We start from the raw sequence: 20,976 nt of genomic DNA, 5'->3' as shown, positions 1-20,976 counted from the left end.
AAAATTCAATTAACTGAATAAACGACATTGCAAAATGTTACTTATAAGTAATAACCAAACTTTTGAAGTCTTAATATTAATTTGACACGGTCTGGTTTTCAATTTAGTTACCACATCTTTCGTTTTCAGAGATAGTTACGTCATCCAAATCAATTGCTAGAGGATTGCGCGAAGATTTTCCAGCTCTGAATTCGACTTGAAAACTTTCATCGTTCGTTTTCAACTCAAAATCTGTGCTCAGCCACCTTCTTCGCGGGTCTCGTAGATCGGGCTTCCAGATTTCTGATCTACGTCACAATATATGAAAGGGAAGATTTTATGTACGAAGCGCACTATGATGTAATTCACAGAACAACATACATTGTAATTTTATTGTTTAATACCTTCTACCGGAGCCGTGGAATATTTCCACCACGAAATCTCTATCAAGTGATATCTGGTCCAGGAAGTAGTAAAATTTTAAGCATAGAGTTTGAGTCCTTGGTATGTCCGGTGATACAAGTCTAGCCTCTGAGTTTGGATCAAATGAACTAAAACTTGCTCTTGCCACGTAACCTGAAAAGGTAGAAATAAAAAAACTGACTTCACTGTCTTGGAGAACACAAAGCGATTTGTTATTACAGTATATAGACGAAATTTTTTTGTGTCTTATTCATGCTTGTTAGTCGGTTTAGTTGTGGCGCGGTTAGAGCACCATAACCGTAATAATATGACTCGAGTTCGATACCAGTCTGTGGCACCGTGGTAATGCCTTTGAGCGAGGCATGAATGAGCCTGAATCCTAGTCCGCGGTGTTGGTAAATAGTTTTAATTTCGAACAAAATACTTTAAAAGCGCATGAGTCTAGAAACTTGCATAAAGTCAGAGCTCAGCAACTGAGGCTCAAGTGAGAGCGAGAATCAACGACTGACTTAAGTCACGCAAAGACTTTCATCAGTTCGAACTTGACGATCCTGAAGCCATACTTGAAAACAACCGAAACTTTGTTGTGACACTTTTGCTGTCCTGTGGATGTTGTTAGTAGTTATTACTTATAACGATTAAAATGTGTAAGCTTACCAATTCTTCCGTTGGCAACATTTCTTGAAAAAATCCGGCTAAAACCGTTTTCTTGATTTCGAAATCCACAAAAAGGGCGACGATAGTTTTCGAAATCACAATCTTTGTCCACTATTTAAAGTAAAATTCTTGGTGTGAATTACGAAATCCTAATTTTGCTTGATTAGAAATAAAAAGTAAATACTTTGGCTGCACAGATCGGATATGGACTTGCCACAACAACTCCAATAAATACTTTATACATAAAACACACCGACGAAACCAAACATATCGTAAAATATATGGCGCCGATGAAAGTTAATTCTATACCAGATCAGAATAAAATCCCCTAACACGAGAATGTTTGTTGACGCATAAACTACCTGTACATATCGGTGTTTCCCCCCATGTCCCATTTTCATTGCATCTTCCCACTGGGTCGCTCTGAATCCTGAATCCGGGATCGCAGCGGAACTCAATTCGACTTCCGTAACTGTAATCGACTCTACTGTCTTCCACTGAACCATGCTCCGGTTGTGGAGGATCCTCGCATTTTTTCACTGATTGCAAAAATTAATGAGTAAACTGTGATAAATGAGGATAAATAGGAAAACTGTAAAGTTTTTACACTTTTAAGTTAGAAGCAACATATGGACATAAGTGCTTTGTTTTAGTATAACTTAATATAGTTTCTTGCATTGACGGCCTATTAGATTTCGCTATGTTTTATAGCTGCTTGTTAAAAGTCAAACTTCTTGATACAACACATTTCATCAGTTATCATTACGACGTAGACAGTCACAATTGTAGACTTGAATCACAATTTGTAGAAGACTCACATTGGCACGTGGGAAGATTTCCTCGCCAAGTCCCGTCACCTGTGCAGTACATAGCGTTCCGTTCCTGATTCATTTGGTAACCTTCGTTGCACAAACGATTTTAGTGAGTTATATCTTAAATTATATAAACAAACACACGATTACTTACACGCGGAAACATGAGATCTTAACATGAATTAAACAATCCCACCGGGTTCTTGTTCAAGTGTTTAAAATCGTCTTCACCTTTATCGCAATAGAAACGAATCGTACTTCCGAAAACGAAACCATTCCCTTTCCTACTGGCATGATCAACATCATTTGGAAATCCACAACTGACTTTTTGGCAAAGGAAAGATCTCTTGGACCAGATTGTTGAATGACAAGTTACATTTAAATTCCCAGAACGTAGGAAGTGACCTAAATTACAAAATGTTCAAAAGTTAAATCAATTTGGTTGTAAGTCTAAATTCTTGAAAATTGCTGCTAAACGACAACTATAAGATTGCCTTTGAAGGTGCTTGAATGTACTTGTTTAAAAAAGTAAATCAAAGCCCGAAGATTAGTCACTGACAATTGACAACATACCGTAACGACATTTGTAGGTTACAACGTCGCCCTCTTGGTACGTATCTTTGTTTAAGACTGCGTAGGCACTCGGGAGGTGCTTTGGGCGCGGACAAACACCTGAAACGTTATCGCTGTAATAATAAAGGAATCTTAGAAGTTCAACACGAAACATCACCTTCACAGGTCGGTGCTGATCCGGTCCATGCCTTATCAGATCGACATCTTCTTGTGCTACTGCCAACCAAAACGAATCCATCGTTGCATGTGTATGTGACCTCACTTCCGTATGTTCGGTTGCCATGGATACGACCATAATCAGGCGATTCCAGTGCAGGGCACTGCAGATCTTAAATAAACCGGAATATATAGGAACTGTTGTAGGAAAATACAAAATGCTATGCTTCCAGATAGAATGGTGCATGCACAATGCACTTGAACTTGCGTAAGATCTCCAACAGAAGACATTGCATGAATACGGCAAGCCAAGAAATAAGACAATGTTTAAGGGAAAAGAGAATTTTTTTCCGCGGAAACCTCAGCAAATCCGTTTACCTTCACAATATGGCGCTGATCCAGTCCATGCCTTGTCAGATCGACATCTTCTTGTGCTGCTGCCAACCAAAACGTATCCATCATTGCAAGTGTATGTGACCTCACTTCCGTATGTTCGGTTGCCATGGATACGACCATAATCAGGTGTATCAAGCTCGGGGCATACCCGTTCTTAATAAATTGAGAAAAATGCGATGAGGTTTTTAGGAAATATTTCTCAGCAGCATATTTTTATTTTGTTTTCAATCGCCGACTGACGTTAATCATAGATCATCATTATGTCGTTGATACCTGGGTTAATGCAAGACATTCCACATTGGTCGTCACAAATACATATTTTATTCCGATTTCGACATTTCTTATTATTTTTGCAACTTTTTTGGCATTTACGTCCCCATTCCACATCATTGCTTACATCGCGTTCAGGGCAAGTTTTCTCGCTCGAAGTAATTATTTCTAAAATTTTTTACAAAAAATTTTTTTCTTAACATAACAGCATATAGCGCCTTACACTAAAATTCAATATTGGACAATCGAATACTTTCTGTGGCTTTAAGAAGAATTAGTTACTTGATTTAAAACTAGAAAAAGTTTTTAAAATTGTGGAACCAACTCTTTTAAAGAATCCAACACCTGACAAGTTTAGCTCAATAAACGCAACTACATTCACCTTCGCAGTACGGTGCTGGCCTCGTCCATGTCTTGTCAGATCGACATCTTATTGTATCGTTGCCAACCAAAACGTATCCATCGTTGCAAGTGTATGTGACCTCACTTCCGTAAGTTAGGCTTCCGTTGAAATGACCATTTTGCAGTGGTTCAAGCTCGGGACATTGCCAAGCTAAATAAAACCAGATGATGTTAAAACTTCGAACAAACGACCCAAAACGCCTATTTACTTCGTAATGATTACTTTAGGATGTTTTAAGCATATGCGTGTAATTATGTAAGTATGTGCGCTTGGGTAAATAAGCTTGTTGCTCATGTGGTAGTATGCAGCATATAAGTGCTTGTGTACGCAACTACGATAGAGGTCATTTAAAATTTTTAATAATCTGGATTTCAGAAAACAAAATAACATAAGTTCAAAAAAGACACAACCCAAATGACTAAAGATTTTGCCACAGATTTCTATTTTTAAAATTACATCGATCAATCACCTTCACAAAATGGCGCTGATCCAGTCCATTTCTTGTCAGATCGGCATCTTCTTGTGCTGCTGCCAACCAAAACGAATCCATTGTTACATGTGTATGTGACCTCACTTCCGTACGTTCGGTTGCCATGGATACGACCATTTTCAGTTTCTTCAATTTCGAGACAAACCAAATCTTAATGCAACCAAAATAAAACAAATTGACAACAAATGAAAATATGCTTTTACATCACTTTGTCCATTTCAATGTTTATTAAAATAACAACCAAGACTATAACTTTAGAGTTAAAAAGAACAAATTGATGAGTTTACTCAAGCTCGGAAAAGAGAACTAAGTCGAGCTAAAGCAGCAGAAAACATTAAATCATAGACAACGAGCTTGAACATTATTCGTTTTATCAAAACAAGTTTAAAAAATAATCTATTTTGAGTAAACCTGTAAAAAAAACTTTACTGAACTCTGAACAACCAAAGATATATCACTTACATGACATATACAGCTGTATATGTCAGTTATTGTCAGGTCCTAGAGGTCACGGTTGCCATATCAACCGGGCTGAAACAGTTATGGCTGTAATTACGAGACTCACACAAACTGTCATGAATTGAAAAGCTGCAACACTTAATCCAAATCAAAACTAGCCGGGGGTTCATTGAAAATACTCATTTCTGAGCCATAAGATAAAACGACTACTTTCTCCCAGCTGGCCAAGTGTAGGATGATCAGTAGCTCAAATAAAATCTCACCACGCGCTCAGCAATAATCGCGCCACTGCGCGAAACACGAAATCCGCATGGTCCTGAGCGGAAGCCTTAAGCTCAAACAAATGGAAAGAGTGGAGACAAAATAACAAAGCGCAAATAAAACTTCGACTGATAAGTAAATACGTCGATAAAACAACACAAAACAATACGATAAAAATTAATTGATGCCAAATGAAAATACTTATTTAAGTGCAGTGAAAAACGTTCTTTGCTAAACGAAAGGTGAGAATCACCAGAAAGCAAGGCAGCCAAGAAACGGCAATAAATAAGAGTAACGTAAACAAATAAGGTGAAACATTTAAGTGAAAAAATATGTAACGCAGTACATACTTGGATTAATGCAAGACATTCCGCACTTGTCGTCACAAAGACACTCTCTTTCTGTATTTCGACAGTTTCCTTCACTGCTGCAAGTTTTCTTACATTTTCGTCCGGGCTCGAGATTACTTTCATTTCGTTGTGGGCAATTTTGTTCACTTGCCAGAGGGATAACTATTTGACCAGATTAGATGGAGCTAACTTAGTTTGTCTAAACAGCATTCTATGGTAGTATACTGTATGTATCATAGAATGTTAAATTAAAAAGATTCGACTGTTAGCTTTTTTACTTAAATGTTTCCGAACAATTAATGTGAAAATAAACGCACAATATGTTTTTGTACCTGTTGTTGCCGCAGACGCAAAACCGACGAAGATGAAGAGACTAAAATATATCCAACAAATCATTTTCATTACAATAACTGTCTGTAAAATAATATCTGTAATTAAACTGCTAGAACTAAAATACGGCAAAACGGCAGTGACTTATCTTCGAACGAACCTTGTTTTTATCTGATAATGTTGAAAGCTCATTCAAGACACGAAGGCATTTGTGAAACTAATCATTTGTGCAAAACAAGCCAAGTTGACTGAATTGCCTCGTTCCTAGACGAAGTATATCCGGTAGCTTCCTTCTTCTGACGTCAGTTTGCTTCAAATCGTTGTTTTTTAAAATGTGCAACGTCGACAACAACCTGTAGTGGTGAGTGGCCAGGAACTCATGCCTACGGTAAGCTTTGGAGTAAATAACATTTGGTTTTGCGGCAAGAAGGTGGAGTTAATTTCAAATTTGTTTTCACGATCCGAAACTTTCAATCAATCAGTGTGAAAGCCTGTGCTCGGTTTTATTTCGATGTTCGTCGTAATCTCCTATCTGTGACGAACTTCGTCACTAACATATAACGTTTATTATTGTGTTAAAATTGTTTGCATATAAGACTGTTTCTCGCAAGTTTTCCAGTTTAAGACTTTTACTTTCTTTAGTTTCTTTCTTTTATTTCTCTTTCCAGCCATTGTTTTGGGGATAAATGCTTGTCTGCGTCTTAAAAGTAGATTGTGGTTGATTTCAGTGACCATGAGCAGTAAAACGATTCAACGTTGGTGTGAAAACGAGCCTGATGCATACGAATCTCTAATTATCCTGCAAAGTAACACTTTTTACAAAAAAATTACGTTTTTAAATCACCTACAGCTTATTATTTTGTTGTTGCTTCTTGACATAATTCACATTTGTTCCTTAAAACTCAAAATCTACAACGACCACGTTAGTCTATTACCTAAGGACTCCTGTTTATCAACGAAAAAAGTTCACAAGCATTCTTATCAAACAAAGGACAAATTCCAGTTGTTTATTGTTGCGTAGACAATAATATGATTGTTTTATTTTATTGATTGCGACAACAGCGAGGAACTGTATCGCTCCACTCCAAGTTACTCAGACATTCCAAGACACTCTCTCCCTCCAACAGAAAACCTTCATCGCACTGGAACCTGGTGGAAGATCCGGGAAGAGCAGAACTCTCGGCTCCTCCCATCGCAATCATGGAACCGTTTAAAGGAGGAGAAAGTACATTGCATCGAGGCGCCACTGAAATTGATTTAGGAAACTTTGACTGAAGAAGCAAGTTTCGTTATAAGCAGACTGTCATATGAGATGATGAGCAGCGAACTTTATTAGAAAAATACCTTGATTGCAAGTTGGTCCCGTGTACTGCGCCGCACATTCACAGTTGAATGAGGTGGCAGTTTTTCGGCAATACCCTCCATTCTCGCAAGGGTTACTACGACAAGGGTTTATGTCTATTGACAATAATTGTAATACCTTTAAGAATATGACGTAATGTGCTGAATGTAAAACGTAACGTAACGAACGTTAAATGCGCAATAACAAGCATAATGACGTAATGTACCGCATTAATAATTTACTTTTTATAAACTGAAGTCATATAAATAGTAGTACAGTTTACAGCACACCAACAACTCACCAATCTCACAAATAAAATGGTGCCTTCTCGCGCAGTTGATGTCGTTCCAGAAGGCGCGGTTTGGTCTTTGTTTGGTCCATAAACTTCCACATTTCTCGCTACGTTGCCAGTTGTCAGGTTGACGTTGGCCCCAGCGTTGATAGCCTTGCTCCCCACGCAAAGGAACTCGACTTCCATCAGAATATGTCCAAGTTTCTCCTCTGACTCTCATACCAATGTAATAAATTTCTTTACGTGGCATTCTTTTTATAACTTTGTCAAAGATTTCTTTCGTTCTGAGCATCGCCAATCGTCCCGGTAATTGAGCGCATTTTGTAGAGGCCTCGTCGTAGTTTGAAGCAATTGTATACATTTTGTAGATTTTGGTTTCGTGACCTATATGCACTAGAAATTAAGCTTCATTTCTGTTGTTACACCAATATCTTTCGATATCGACTTTGTGGCATTGTGTGCCTGGATCTTTGTACACGTTGCCTTAATCAGCAGCATTTAAAAAGAGTTTGAAACTTACGAACTCCGCCATCATTAAGACAGGTTTGAATATTGCATTCCTTTCTTTCAAAGTCTTTTCCTTCACATCTTGCTCCACCTGGCGGATTTTGACATCGTCTAGTTCGAGTTTGTTGACCTTCTGCGCATCCCTCTGAGCACGAACTCCATAAACTCCAACTTGACCAACCGACTGTAAAATATGAACCACTGTCAAACGCAGAGTAGGATACTGAAACACAGTTTGCAATGAGTAGTTTGTCTTGTAAGCATACAATCGCACTCAAAAGTCAATGCGTTATGATAACAAAAGGTGTCGAAGGTAATTGGGTTTCTGAACAATGCTCACCAGGGCAGGTTTGAGTGCATTTTGCCCATCGACCCCTGTACACTGCTGTTAAGGAACACCAATATCCGTGTATGTTGGAGTAGATACAAGACTTATGGCTATTTCCTCCGTAGTCAAAAGGAAAGTGACACTCTCCCGTCGGGGTGCATCTCCGCGCTGCATTAATAAAGAGCAGCATGGAAACATTGCATAGTTTGTAAATGCACCAACAATAGTAATGCTTCTACCAACCCACACACTCTGGGAATGTATTTGACCAAGTCCCATCGCGACTGCAAAAAACGGTTGGTTGTCCAATCATTCTGTAACCTTCCTTGCAGCTGAACGAAACACTTTGATCAGGAATAACTCTTGTTGCTGGATTTCGAGATGCCGTGCTTTGGGCGGGTGTGGGCGGCACGACGCAGAGTTTGTCTGAGAAGAAATAACACAAGTTAAAGTTAATGCAAGTTCAAATCTTCAAACTTTGTATGAAAAGCTCTACCCTTATACCTCGGCATACAGGACCCGGTCGACTCCACCTTCTGTCCCTTCCACAAGTCGCTGTCAAACTTCGTGTTTTCTGGTTGCTCACGACGTAGCCAGGATTGCAGGAATAGGTAATCGTACCACCAAGAACGACCCTGCTACCAGGCATTGGCTTCACAGACCCGAAAGAAGGCACAGGAGGGACCGTGCAGTCAATTCCTGTGATTTAGCAAAATTTTGAATCTCTTATTTTTTAGTGATGATGTTATTACTCGTAATTAATAATAATTTTTAACGTTTTACAAATCATGATATTGTTTGACACAATTTTCTACATCGTTACTAAACGATTAAACATTAGAACAAGAAATAAAAGATATCGTTTATTTTCGTTTTACTTTCGGTGCAGTCCCGTCCTTCATACAACGAGGAACATGCACACGTGTAGTCATTGATCCTGTTGATGCAAGTGCCACCGTTTTGACAAGGATTCGGGTTGCATTCGTCATCTGAGAAAAAACACATCACAAAAGGGTGAGTTACAGAAAAATTCGATTTGCACAAATTTTGCATTCACTCAAAAAAATCAACTAAAATTCTAATCAGTCGCGATTCCTTCCTAGAAAGTCTGTGTTTGCTCACAAGTGAGATATATCGCATAAATAGTTTTTATTCTTATTACAGCAAGACAGATCTTCAGATAACGTAATGTTGTCGAGCTCAACCGTGGTCCAGGATAAGTAGCCCTTCACCACAAACCAAACTTCATAATCGTCATGGGATGCAGGAAAGGAATAATCCGCGCCCAACCACTCATTCTGAGGCTCAATCCTGGGGTTGTATGACCACAGCGGGCTAAAGGAAAAACTTCGTTGGAAGTTTAGTTCAATGAACTATAAACATCAACTATACCAATAAACTTTGTAATCATTGTTTACCCGGCGTGTTGTAATTATATGATTTCTAGCGAAACACAAATCCGTATATTTTTTGCTAATTGTGATTGTTGTTATGTAGTTTATGAAACACAAAAAGGTATATGTAGGCTTGAATAAAATTCCTACTTTCCGCTTAAAAGCAACATAGTAAGTATTTACTGTCATTCAAACAAATTTATTTACTTTGCTTCATCTGTCGTCACATGAAATTCACTTCCAGTTTCGAAATGAGAGACTCGGTAATAAAACCTTAAGCATACTTCATTATTTCTGCTGGATATCCTGGGTGAGAACAAAGTTGCGAGAACCTTCGTCTGTGATCTCACAAAACTTACTTTTGCAACATGTCCTGGAAAGAAATCGATGAAAAATGTGATAGACATTTATCGAAATTAAGGCTTTTGCATATTCTTTACGCACTTACCTTCCCTGCCATCAATACTGTGATCGGTGATCGAGCGATTGAATTTCTTTCCCCATGTTTCAAACCCGCAGGTCGGTTTTAAGAAAGTTTCAAAACCGCAATACAAGTCAACTTTAAACAAGACAGAACATAGATTGAAACAAAAAGTGGTTTGTGTCAACGCAATTTCTACGCCACTTCTTCAGGCACAAGTGCTAGGAATAGCTTTATTGTGCACAGCTCATCACTCCATAAGCTGCACATGAAATGCGTGTGCAGTGTTTTTTAACGCAAACGCAAGCTCCATAACACAGAAACCTTATTCGCTGCATGGACAAGAACATAAATTCGAAGCTCACACAATTTTTGCATACCCACGCATTCAGGGACTTTCCCCCATGTATCGTTTTCATTACACCTTCCTACGTCACTTCCTTTTAACATGAAGCCTGGATTGCAGGTGTAGTTAATTTCATTTCCGTAAGAATAATCGACGCCGAAGTCGCGTACTTCTCCGTGAACAGGCGATAGCGGAGCTTGACATGTTTTCACTGCGGGGGAACGCAAGAGAATGGAGGCGCATATTAGTCACACAAAGTAAGGAAATTAAGTTACAGAAACTTTAGTTTATTGAAAACTGAATGAGAAAAGTGGAATTGACCTTCACAAGAGGGAACATCTTCTCGCCATCGACCATTGGTAGCACAAGAAACAAAGTTACGTCTTGTGCTGAGTTCGTAACCTGGCAATCAACAAGTTGATGTGTGTTATGCTTGAGAGACACTTTGTAACTGGTGTCACTTGTCACATTATGACCAAGACAAAACAAAAAAGACCAATTATTTCCAAACAAAACGTAACAATAACCTCAACGCGGAGAGGTGAGGAATGACTACCATGCATGCTTTAACATACCAACATGGCAGTGGTAAGTGGCTCTGCCGCCGAAATGAAAATCGTTTCCTTCCCAGTAACCGTTTGTTATATTTGGAGGCGGCCCGCATTCCACTCTTGTGCATTGGATCAGGTTTGTCGTCCAGCCCTGTCTTGTGCATGTTACGTTGGGATTTCCAGAAAAAATATGACCTGTGATGAACATTTGCAGCCGTAAACATAGGATTTGCACTTTTTATGTCGTAATAGATTCTCTCCAAAAAAACAGAAATTGTTGAAAACAACCGGATAATATTCTGTTTAATCGGAGCTATTTCTGTAAATGACAGGAACAATTCGGGTTTCGATACGGAGGAATAAGAAATTTAACAGAAAAGAGGTAAAATGTTTATTTACCGTAGTTGCACTCATATGTTACCACGTCACCGATTAAAAAAACACTTTTCCTTGTTTCGGGGAATGCCCTTGATATCCTTGAAGGATTTGAACAAGAGAATATTGCTAAAATTGACAGTTAATTGAAATAAATGGTAATCAGCCGCGTATCAATAACACGCACATGCATGATAAAGTAAAAGAAATAGTTGCATAAGTAATCACGTGTTCTGCTGCATTTAATAAGAAAGGAACGAATACTAGAAGCAAAATCGCCAGGTCACCTTCACAATAAGGCAAACTTTCAAGCTATCCAGCACGTGACAAGAATTGAAACAGAAAAAACAACGACAAGTACAATCACCTTCACAGGTCGGTGCTGATCCAGTCCATGTCTTGTCAGATCGACATCTTCTTGAGCTGCTGCCAACCAAAACGTACCCATCGTTGCATGTGTATGTGACCTCACTTCCGTATGTTCGGTTGCCATGGATACGACCATAATCAGGTGTATCAAGTTCGGGGCATACCCATTCTTAACAAATTAAGAAATAAACAAAACTGTCGAGCAAGACAAGTGAAATAACAAATGTGCAATATTGGCGAACCAACGAAATTAACATGCACTCTGCTCTTAACAAAAAGACACGGCTAACACTTTCTTGTATCATCGAAACTTCAGACAACGTAGTTTCATGAGCATCAAATCACCCTGCGTCAATTCAGTCGTTCACCAATGCGACAAAATATAATTTTTTCAAATCAATTTGAAGGGGTTTGGTTTGAAACATTACGAAATATATTGGAATAAAGGCAATAAACGCAAAATAAACCATTTTTGTCGACTCTAATTACAGCTGTGTATTTACTTAGATTAAACAACATAGCAATGCAAATTTGCTGATTGCTATAGCCATATACATTTAACACCGCGTAGGCCTACATGACACAGGCTACAAAATACAGTACCTATATTAATGCAAGACATTCCGCATATGTCGTCACATAAACATTGTTTACTCGGATTCCGGCAATTTTCATCGGTCTCGCAACTTTTTTTGCAATTACGTCCAACTTCGATTTTATTTTCATTTCTTTGAGGGCAATCTGGTCTACTTGTCCGACCAACAACTATTAAATAAAACAAACTAAAATGATATTTCATAATTACTACATTGACAATTTAAAGATAAAACAACGTAGTAAGATTGCTCAGATCAACAAACCCAATGAAGTATCGTGTTGTTATTTTACAGCAGAGTATCAGTATAGTTTGGACAAAAAGATCTTATTTGGCTTTAGCCAACCCAGCAATGGACATCACCTTCGCAATATGGCGCTGATCCACTCCATTTCTTGTCAGATCGACATCTTCTTGTGCTGCTGCCAACCAAAACGTATCCATCATTGCATGTGTATGTGACCTCACTTCCGTAGGTTCGGTTGCCATGGATACGACCATAATCAGGCGATTCCAGTTCGGGACAAACCAATTCTTAAAAAAAAAAAACACGACTTAATCAAAGTTATATTTTCCCAAACTTGCTCTTGCACCAACTACCCCGAGCTGTGGTGACATTCAAAAGAAAATGAAACACCCAACCCTTGACAAAACGACAACTGTTGATTTGTCAAATGTGCAACCAACAGCCGTGGTCAGTGAGGTCGATAGAGAAGAAGCAGATCATTGAACTCTGCTTTATTTATTGTTTCTCGATGACAATTTATGTACAGTCTTCAGCCAAGCTTAAAATGTTAGGTGTTCGATGAAATTGAGTTCTGTCTTAAACAGGCAATCGTGTCGATTTATCATTTCCGCAAAGCATTCAATAAAGCGGCCAATTGCGAGACTCGAAACAACAAGTTTTGAGAAATTAGTTCTGGTTCTGTTTTTATCAAAACAGCTTTCAAGCTCAAAGTTGCTGTAATTATATTTTTCACATTACAGGAACAATGTTCACAAATCACTGTGATCAAGATCAAAAATAGGCTAAATACCTGGATTAACGCAAGACATTCCACATATGTCGTCACAAAGACATTGTTTCAGAACGTTTTTACAGTCGTCAGCGGATTCGCAACTTTTCTTGCATGTTCTCCCCAGTTCGAGGTCGGTTTCATCGCGCTCGAAGCATTCTTGTCCACTTGCTGGGTGAAGATTTAAAACAAATTTATCGATATTTCTTCAACTAATTAATATCCACAACGCAAAGGTTTTCTCTACACCCTGCACCACTGCGTGTAAAACTATTTTATTTTTGGCTGATTTTTTGGAGAGAATCGAGCAACTTCTTTGGGAGAAAATGTATAAAAGATGTTCTCACTTGTTGATTCGGCTGAATAGAAGCTGATAAAAAGGACCAAGTTCAAATATATCCAACACGTCATCCTCGAATACAATTCAGTTTTAAAAAACACCATAATTTGTTGCTCTAAACCTGATAATCTACAAGATAAAAGTTGGTTGCACTGAACGAACTTAGTTTGTTGAAGACCAGTAACTGAGTGAACTCGCTCTAAACGCAAATATTTTCTCAAAACCTTTTAAAATTTCTAAACAAATCAATGGTCATGATCTACTATTCTACTTGATTCAAATATGTTATAATCGGCCGAATATTCCTCGCTGCTGTTGCCAACTTATTTTGAATCGTTGTTATTCGGAAGTAGAACGTCGACAAAAGGCGAGTTAAAGAGACTTGACTCGTACTTATGAGGTTTTCCTATTTCCTTGAATTTGCCGAAATCTTTTTGCTATTTAATTTTTTAAATGGGCTTTTTCTACGTCGCATATCTGCTGGTGATTTTGCAGAGAGTCAATAAAAGGTTACAAGTCACATGTTCATAGTTTCATTGCTGATTGCACATTGATAAAAAGGATTAGTTGGCATTCTTCAATAAGCGTTGAAAAGTAGCTTTTTAATTGCTTCGTTATCACAAAAATTCCGACACTATACAGTATATATTTGCGGACTTGCCTATCTTGCCTTGCACATCTCTATTGTTGCCAATTTGCAAAGATCATATAAGCATTAAAATTTTATTATTCAGTTAAATCCTATCAATTAGCAGCTTCTAGACAAGAATATGATTGTTTTATTTTATTGATTGCGACGACAGCGAGGAACTGTATCGCTCCACTCCGAGTTGCTCAGACATTCCAAGACACTCTCCCCCTCCAACAGAAAACCTTCATCGCACTGGAACCTGGTGGAAGATCCGGGAAGAACAGAACTCTCGGCTCCTACCGTGGTAATAATGGAACCGTTTAAAGGAGGAGAAAGTTCATTGCATCGAGGTGATTCTGTAAAAAATCAATTTCAAAACAGTTTTAAAGGATCAAAATTGTTTGCAGTTGAAATGGGTTCAGGTTCTGGTATATTTGTGAAGTAATTCCCCACCATCCTCGCACCGGTCCCCAGTCCATTCAGGAGAACATTCGCATGTAAATAAGTTGAAATTTCTTCTGCATTGTCCCCCATTCTGACAAGGATCGCTCAAACACGGGTCAAGCGCTGTACAGCAAAATAAAATTTACCGGGAAATCTTTAGTTAATCTTGATTAAAACTGAAATAATAATTTTATCTGTGCTTGATTTTGCGACTCTTTTTAATTTCAAAAACCCCTTGTTACAATCCCAAATATCCTGATTGTAGTAACAGGATTGGTTCATGTCATTTTACAATATTTTTTATGTGTCCTGGTCTATGAGAGCTTGTCATATACGTCCGAGTTAATGTTACTGTCGGGCCTATGTCCATGTTTGACAAAATGTTTTTCTTAGTCCTTGATGATGCATACACCAAGTGTTTGGTAATAAAAGATATTATAACATCACAATAATTTAAGGCCACCTTAGACTTGAGCTAAATAAATATACAGCTATGTCTTGAGCCGTTGGAGCTATAAAATTCATAACTTACCATGCTCACAGTTAGTTCCATAAGCACTGCCCAAGCAAACGCATAAATATCCACGACCACTGCGGTGGCAAGTACCGCCGTTTATGCAAGGGGAGCTGCTGCATGGATCAAACCCTGCAAAATGAAAGCGCTTAAACAGAAAGCCAAGTAGCCTAAGATTAGAGCAAACAACAACGTTTGTGCATGGATATATTTTCGGTTGGGCTTTAAAACTATCTCTTACTGCATGATGTAGGAGGAATTTTATTCCAGGTTCCACGATCTGTGCAGGTTATTTTCGTGTTTCCACTCAAAACCTCATTCTGACTTTTGCATTCAAATGAAATTGTCGATCCGTGAATGTAAGTGTCCTCGTGTTTTCCTGTTATTTCTATTGATGACGTTACATCAGGACGATCGCATGTAACCGCTAGATTTAGACAAAATAACAAACTATTTAAAGGAAAGTAAAAAGATAAAGAGACAGATATTATCATTTATCTTTTTCTTGCTAAATCCATTTCGCAGGTTGTTCATCGGATTAAGTCTTAAAACAATGATTGAAAGTTTAAGCCACCTTGTTTGCATAAATGTCGCCTTAAAGAAGTGAAGTAAAACGAAAAAATCCAACGAGAGATTATTATTTATGACCTTTCTTGGTTAATACATTGCACAGTTTGTTAAGTGGTTTAAATCTTAAAATACTGATTGAAGGTCAGAGCTACCTTGGTCGCAAATGTCTCCTTTGTAAGGCTTTATACAGTTGCATTTGAATGAGTTGTCCGTCTTTCGGCAAAGTCCTCCATTCTGGCAAGGGTTATTGCTACATGGGTTGATGTCTATGTTAAATATATAATGTTACAAAATTAAACTTATAATTTCAGTACGTTGAAGTTGTTTTCTATGATGTTAAAAGTGACACAAAGCTTCAACTTTAATAAACATACAAATGTAACCATTTTCATCAAAAATTACAGCAAATAGCCCATTTAGCCAGTTACAGTATATAGCCCATTTAGCCAGTTACAGTATATAGCCCATTTAGCCAGTTACAGTATATAGCCCATTTAGCCAGTTACAGTATATAGCCCATTTAGCCAGTTACAGTATATAGCCCATTTAGCCAGTTACAGTATATAGCCCATTTAGCCAGTTACAGTATATAGCCCATTTAGCCAGTTACAGTATATAGCCTTTTAAGCCAGTTACAGTATATAGCCCATTTTGCCAGTTACAGTATATAGCCTATTTAGCCAGTTACAGTATATAGCCTACTGTACTCACCAATTTCGCAGACAAAATGAATTCGTTCTCCACAATTAATGTCGTTCCAGTTCCTCGGTCCTGTTCGTACACTACCACAATGTTCGTTAAACCACAAGTTGTCGGGCTGTCCCCAAGCCCAACGATGAAAACCACCATCTCCACGCAAAGGAACTCGACTTCCATCGGAATATCGCCAGGTTCCTTTTATTTGTTTCATCCCAATGTAATAGACACCGTTGTGTGATAAGATCGTTAGAACTTTGTCAAAGATTTCCTTCGTTTTGAGCATCGCCAACCGTCCCGGTAACTGAGCGCATTTTGCCGCGGCTTGGTTGTACTTGGAAGCGATTGTAAGTAATTTGTAGATCTTGTTGTTCACACCTACACATGTTGAAATCAAAAATTTTTCAAGACAAATTTTTGCTAAACTGCCTTTATGGCATTGCGTACACTTGTCTTTGTTTGATTACAATTTCGCAAATCAAAACGGATCTAACAGGTTAAAGTTTAAGTTTGTTTAAATTTAAGGTTTGGGACTTACGAACTCCGCCATCACTGAGACAGGTTTGAATATTGCATTCCTTTCTTTCAAAGCCTTGTCCTTCACATCTTGCTCCACCTGGCGGATTTTGACATCGTCTAGTTCGACTTTGTTGACCTTCTGCGCATCCCTCTGAGCACGAACTCCATGAACTCCAACTTGACCGACCGACTGTAAAAAAAAACAAACATCCAACAACAGCATGAGTTTAAATAACTAGTTCGTTGCAGAAGTAAAACTTTGCAAACCAGACTTTACAATAAAATATTTTGAAACTCTGATGCACATTACCGCATTATGCAAGTTTGAAAAGAGCAAACAGGATCTCGAGTTACTTGTAGCAAATAGACTAGAGCCAGATTCGATGCAAACATTTTAACTATCGACGTTTTGAGCAATAACTATCCTCGCTCTTATTGCAAGCTGTAAACTATAAGCAGTTCTTTTCTTGTAACGAATTGTATAGTTACTATATATCAGAATTATAATTCAACTATTCTTGCAAACGCCCATCAGTATTATTTGCTTGTCTCACTACACTTCGCATAACTTGTAGACCTTAAACTTCGAGATTACTCTTGTTTTTAATGTGTTTTTGTCGTAGTTTTAGTAAAAAAGAGAGAGATAGTGAAAAGAATGCTCACCGGGGCAGGTTCGGTCGCATCTTGCAAATCCTTCTCTGCTTGTTGCTGTCTCACAAAACGCCCCGTATCGGCTTTGGATGCAAGATTTATGGCTTTTTCCTTCATGCATGAAAGGAAATTGACATTCGCCCCTAGGAGTGCATCTCCTAGCTAATTGTGACAAAAGCATTTCATGAAAGGTTGTATGGTTTGTGAAGGTACCAATAGCGATGCTTCTACTAACCCACACACTCAGGAAAATCATTTGACCAAGTTCCTTCATAACTACAAAATATTGTTGTTGGCCCAATCATTGTGAAACCTTCACTGCAGCTAAATGAAATGTTTTGACTTGGTAAGACTCTTGTTTGTGGATTTCGAGAAGCGAGGCTATGAGCAGGAGCGGACGGCACCAGACAACGCCTGTCTGAACATGTTTAAAAGAACCGGAATTTTTCCTTTTACAATTTCATTTGGCATCAGAAATTTTCGTTTCAAGATGCAGATCCGCAAGCACAAGTTAACGATAAAATGTTGATCAAATAGAACTCAATGGTTTACAAAGTAACTTGTCTAGATTGTCCTACCAATGCAGTTAGGAGCATCTCCCCAAGTCCTGTTTTCGTTGCACCGTCCAACGTCACTTCCGTTTAGCTCATAACCGGGGTCGCAAATGTAGCTAATTTCGTTTCCGTAAGTGTAATCGATACCGTCGTCATTTACCTCTCCATTGACAGGAGCTATCGGAGCCGAACACGTCTTCACTGTGAATAAATTAGAGAGCATCATCCTATTTGAAAAATGAATGACAAAAAATTTGACTAACCTTTGCAGGATGGGACATCCCCTTGCCAGATACCATCCGTGGAACAAGAAATAAAATGTTTTCTTTGTTGGAACTCATACCCTGGCGATCATAGAATAATAATTTATGGAAATCCCGTTTCAGAATTCAAGATATCTTGGAAATGTACTCATAAGTAATTCGTAAACACTTCGGACGCGTTGTTAAAATACTAAGAAGGGTGTGGTTATAACGGTAAACAAGACTTAACACGTGAGCAGTTATAGCTTGTGCAAGTGGCCTACAGGTGCGCACAAAACAGTGGCCACCTGACGGCGAGAGGGCGGCCGTACATGTCAACAAAGTGGCTATTTCACAGGCGAATAAAAACTTTAACTAGAAAGCAGATTATTTAAAACCTCTATCGACTTAGGGGTAATGGTTAGTTAAGGATTCTAAGCTCAGGCGAGTCTATTGTATTTCTTCACAAGTCATATTTGGTTAAAGCTAATAAATATTATTGCAAGGAATGGTGAAAGATACTTCATGCTTTAACATACCAACATGGCAGTGATAAGTGACCCTGCATCCGAAATGAAAATCGTTTCCTTCCCAGTAACCGTCTGTTATATTTGGAGGCGGCCCGCATTCCACTCTTGTGCATTGGATCAGGTTTGTCGTCCAGCCCTGTCTTGTGCATGTTATGTTGGGATTTCCAGATAAAATATAACCTGTGATGAACATTTGCAGCATCAGATTCCAATTTAAACAATAAACATGTCACGCGCTGTTTTCAGCTGCTCCTTTGTGCAATTTAACATGATTAGTTTCTAATTCATCGCACTATGGTACTACACGTGATTACAACTTGATGCTCGTGCGTGGAATTACATGTGTTTGTACAAACCGTAGTTGCACTCATACGTCACTACGTCACCGAGGAAGAAAACTCTTTTCTCTGTTTCGGGGAATGCCCTCGATATACGGGCGGGGTACGGACATTCGAATGCTGCCAACAGAATTCAGAGCTGAGCAAAGGTGCTATGTAATTGCGTTCATTTACATCATGAAACCAAAGTGTTTTTACCTACCATCACAATATGGCGCTGATCCGGTCCATGTCTTGTCAGATCGACATCTTCTTGTGCTGCTGCCAACCAAAACGTATCCATCGTTGCAAATGTATGTGACCTCACTTCCGTATGTTCTGTTTCCTTCTATGGAGACGTTTTCTAATTGCTCAAGTTCTGAGCATATCCAATCTTAAAAATACGCAAAGAAAAAATAAATAAACTAAGTTTTTAATCGATAAAACAGCTAAGTTATGGGTATTGAAGATATTTGACAAAAAACGACAAATTGTTTTTATACCACAATGATAAAGCTTTTCTTGACTATACATATAGCACAATGTTGCATGATTGCAGAAGTGAAGAGCTATTTATTATTTTGTGGCGTCGAAAAACAATTAACTCATGCAAAGGCTTTGCTTTCAATGCAGCGGATCCATATGACGTCATCATCGCTTCAGTGTCTCATTTCGTAAACAGGAAGAAAGCATTCAAGCGTAACGAAATTTCAAGAAAACTTGAACGTTCAAAACAACGGCAAAAAGTGCAGGAAAAACACTTGAATTTGTAGCAAGAGACCTTTTATTGAAACCTATTTTGTGATTATTTTTCACTCTCACCACATCATCCACATGGATGTCAGTATTGAATGTTGCCAACGACTCGTACCTGGGTTAACGCAAGACATTCCACATAGATCGTCACATAGACATTGTTTATTCGGATTCCTACAATCTTGGTCAGTCTCGCAGCTCTTTCTGCATTTCCTCCCCGATTCGACATTATTTTCATCACGATCAGAGCAAACTTGATCGTTCGCCATAGAAACAACTGTATCACAAAATAAAACGAAGAATTCATACAAGCCTTTAGAAATATCAAACCATTTACTACTTATTGGTTATTAAACGTCTGTGCACAAACATAGCACATAACGTATCAGCTCAAATATACATCACATTATACATAGACCTGCACTGTGATAGCTTACTTCTTTCAAATCTTGGGTAGACTTATGTTGCCTTTAACTTAACTTACTTCACGTTCAACTTGTACAGTCGTTCGAAAAACACTTTTACCTGTTATTGCAAAAAAGCAAAGTACAGCGAATATCTTTAGCTTCAGGTAGAAGAACATCCTGGAATATAACAATTGAGATAATATATTTAGTCTAAATATCTATTAAAAATTTAAGCAGAATTTATTTTCAATCCGAGGTGAGTGAACTCCTTTCCATTGTATCGTTTAGTGATCTGTCACTTTTCGTTTTTGGTAATAAATCAACTTCTATCGCAATTATGTTGCAACAACACTTGTGCTTTAGTTTTTGGGTTGTGTTTATATGAATTCTATCGTGCGTTTATTGTATTGAAAGTCACGAATCGTTTCAGTAATGTTAAGGTTACTGAACACCTTGCCAATCTTTAGCAACTTGCCTACGATTTCCTGTATTGCTGTACAACTTTGCATCGCTTTCCTGTTCTTTCTGCTGCTATCATCTCTTTTTGTGCGCCAGTTAGTTGAAGTGAAGTTCTTAGTTTGTTTGAACTGTGTGTAAATGCACAGAATCATTCAACAAACTCAGTCTATTAAATGACTTTAGTCGTAAGCCTAGATTACGACAACACCTTAACCGATGATGCTGAACCAATATAGGCCTAAGCAGCATGA

General features: G+C 38.3%; 3 protein-coding genes across 6 annotated transcripts in view; all 3 read right to left on the bottom strand.

The window, feature by feature from the left end:
- Nucleotides 1–5,676, bottom strand: part of LOC143468457 (sushi, von Willebrand factor type A, EGF and pentraxin domain-containing protein 1-like) — a 36,212-nt gene extending 30,536 nt beyond the window's left edge. For both annotated transcript variants that reach the window (XM_076965680.1, XM_076965681.1), the window contains exons 1-14: nucleotides 5,562–5,676; nucleotides 5,230–5,391; nucleotides 4,139–4,309; nucleotides 3,649–3,819; nucleotides 3,270–3,434; nucleotides 2,979–3,149; nucleotides 2,602–2,772; nucleotides 2,445–2,543; nucleotides 2,103–2,276; nucleotides 1,878–1,958; nucleotides 1,422–1,598; nucleotides 1,060–1,170; nucleotides 384–555; nucleotides 112–287 (exon numbers count right to left, since the gene is read on the bottom strand). In XM_076965680.1, the coding sequence (XP_076821795.1) occupies nucleotides 112–287; nucleotides 384–555; nucleotides 1,060–1,170; nucleotides 1,422–1,598; nucleotides 1,878–1,958; nucleotides 2,103–2,276; nucleotides 2,445–2,543; nucleotides 2,602–2,772; nucleotides 2,979–3,149; nucleotides 3,270–3,434; nucleotides 3,649–3,819; nucleotides 4,139–4,309; nucleotides 5,230–5,391; nucleotides 5,562–5,631 (2,071 nt within the window). In that variant the 5' untranslated portion in view covers nucleotides 5,632–5,676. The remainder of the gene's footprint in view (nucleotides 1–111; nucleotides 288–383; nucleotides 556–1,059; nucleotides 1,171–1,421; nucleotides 1,599–1,877; nucleotides 1,959–2,102; nucleotides 2,277–2,444; nucleotides 2,544–2,601; nucleotides 2,773–2,978; nucleotides 3,150–3,269; nucleotides 3,435–3,648; nucleotides 3,820–4,138; nucleotides 4,310–5,229; nucleotides 5,392–5,561) is intronic.
- Nucleotides 5,677–6,534: 858 nt separating this feature from the next.
- On the bottom strand, nucleotides 6,535–13,560 carry LOC143468478 (sushi, von Willebrand factor type A, EGF and pentraxin domain-containing protein 1-like). 2 transcript variants are annotated; one of them, XM_076965725.1, is made up of 20 exons: nucleotides 13,443–13,560; nucleotides 13,117–13,266; nucleotides 12,443–12,613; nucleotides 12,088–12,249; nucleotides 11,483–11,653; nucleotides 11,140–11,244; nucleotides 10,765–10,935; nucleotides 10,511–10,591; nucleotides 10,224–10,400; nucleotides 9,871–9,981; nucleotides 9,630–9,795; nucleotides 9,191–9,363; nucleotides 8,907–9,017; nucleotides 8,533–8,727; nucleotides 8,272–8,454; nucleotides 8,041–8,196; nucleotides 7,714–7,884; nucleotides 7,203–7,586; nucleotides 6,904–7,017; nucleotides 6,535–6,805 (listed from the first exon to the last, which is right to left on the bottom strand). In XM_076965725.1, the coding sequence occupies exons 1-20, from the start codon at nucleotides 13,537–13,539 to the stop codon at nucleotides 6,603–6,605; spliced, it is 3,252 nt and encodes a 1,083-aa protein (XP_076821840.1). In that variant the 5' UTR covers nucleotides 13,540–13,560; the 3' UTR covers nucleotides 6,535–6,602. The 2 variants fall into 2 exon arrangements, with proteins under 2 accessions (XP_076821840.1, XP_076821841.1); XM_076965726.1 differs by having other exon boundaries at nucleotides 7,203–7,577.
- Nucleotides 13,561–14,142: 582 nt separating this feature from the next.
- Nucleotides 14,143–20,716, bottom strand: LOC143468487 (complement receptor type 2-like). Of its 2 annotated transcripts, XM_076965738.1 has the most exons (16): nucleotides 20,385–20,709; nucleotides 19,975–20,136; nucleotides 19,327–19,497; nucleotides 19,143–19,244; nucleotides 18,796–18,966; nucleotides 18,278–18,358; nucleotides 18,039–18,215; nucleotides 17,696–17,878; nucleotides 17,473–17,622; nucleotides 16,829–16,999; nucleotides 16,306–16,668; nucleotides 15,747–15,860; nucleotides 15,266–15,451; nucleotides 15,043–15,156; nucleotides 14,520–14,633; nucleotides 14,143–14,422 (listed from the first exon to the last, which is right to left on the bottom strand). In XM_076965738.1, exons 1-16 carry the CDS (start codon nucleotides 20,440–20,442, stop codon nucleotides 14,220–14,222), a joined length of 2,520 nt encoding a protein of 839 aa, XP_076821853.1. In that variant the 5' UTR covers nucleotides 20,443–20,709; the 3' UTR covers nucleotides 14,143–14,219. The 2 variants fall into 2 exon arrangements, with proteins under 2 accessions (XP_076821853.1, XP_076821854.1); XM_076965739.1 differs by lacking the exon at nucleotides 14,520–14,633 and having other exon boundaries at nucleotides 20,385–20,716.
- Between the last annotated feature and the right edge of the window lie 260 nt (nucleotides 20,717–20,976).

Source organism: Clavelina lepadiformis, chromosome 8 (genome assembly GCF_947623445.1).
Source record: "Clavelina lepadiformis chromosome 8, kaClaLepa1.1, whole genome shotgun sequence".
Lineage (NCBI taxonomy): Eukaryota > Metazoa > Chordata > Ascidiacea > Aplousobranchia > Clavelinidae > Clavelina > Clavelina lepadiformis.
Note: the sequence above shows the minus strand (reverse complement) of the source record. Positions and strands in the feature narration are given on the sequence as shown.

Bases quoted from the DNA above. Each gene is read 5' to 3' on its own strand.
- LOC143468478 (XM_076965725.1), bottom strand. From the start codon at position 13,539: ATGGTGTTTTTTAAAACTGAATTGTATTCGAGGATGACGTGTTGGATA. The intron at 10,936-11,139 runs GTAAATAAACAT...TGTTCATCACAG, and splicing joins AACATATGAGTGCAACTACG to GTCATATTTTTTCTGGAAAT. The intron at 7,587-7,713 runs GTAAGTTTCAAA...CTTAATTTCTAG, and splicing joins TCTTAATGATGGCGGAGTTC to TGCATATAGGTCACGAAACC.
- LOC143468487 (XM_076965738.1), bottom strand. From the start codon at position 20,442: ATGTTCTTCTACCTGAAGCTAAAGATATTCGCTGTACTTTGCTTTTTT. The intron at 20,137-20,384 runs GTAAAAGTGTTT...TTTGTGATACAG, and splicing joins TTGCTTTTTTGCAATAACAG to TTGTTTCTATGGCGAACGAT. The intron at 17,000-17,472 runs GTGAGCATTCTT...TTTTTTTTACAG, and splicing joins ATGCGACCGAACCTGCCCCG to TCGGTCGGTCAAGTTGGAGT.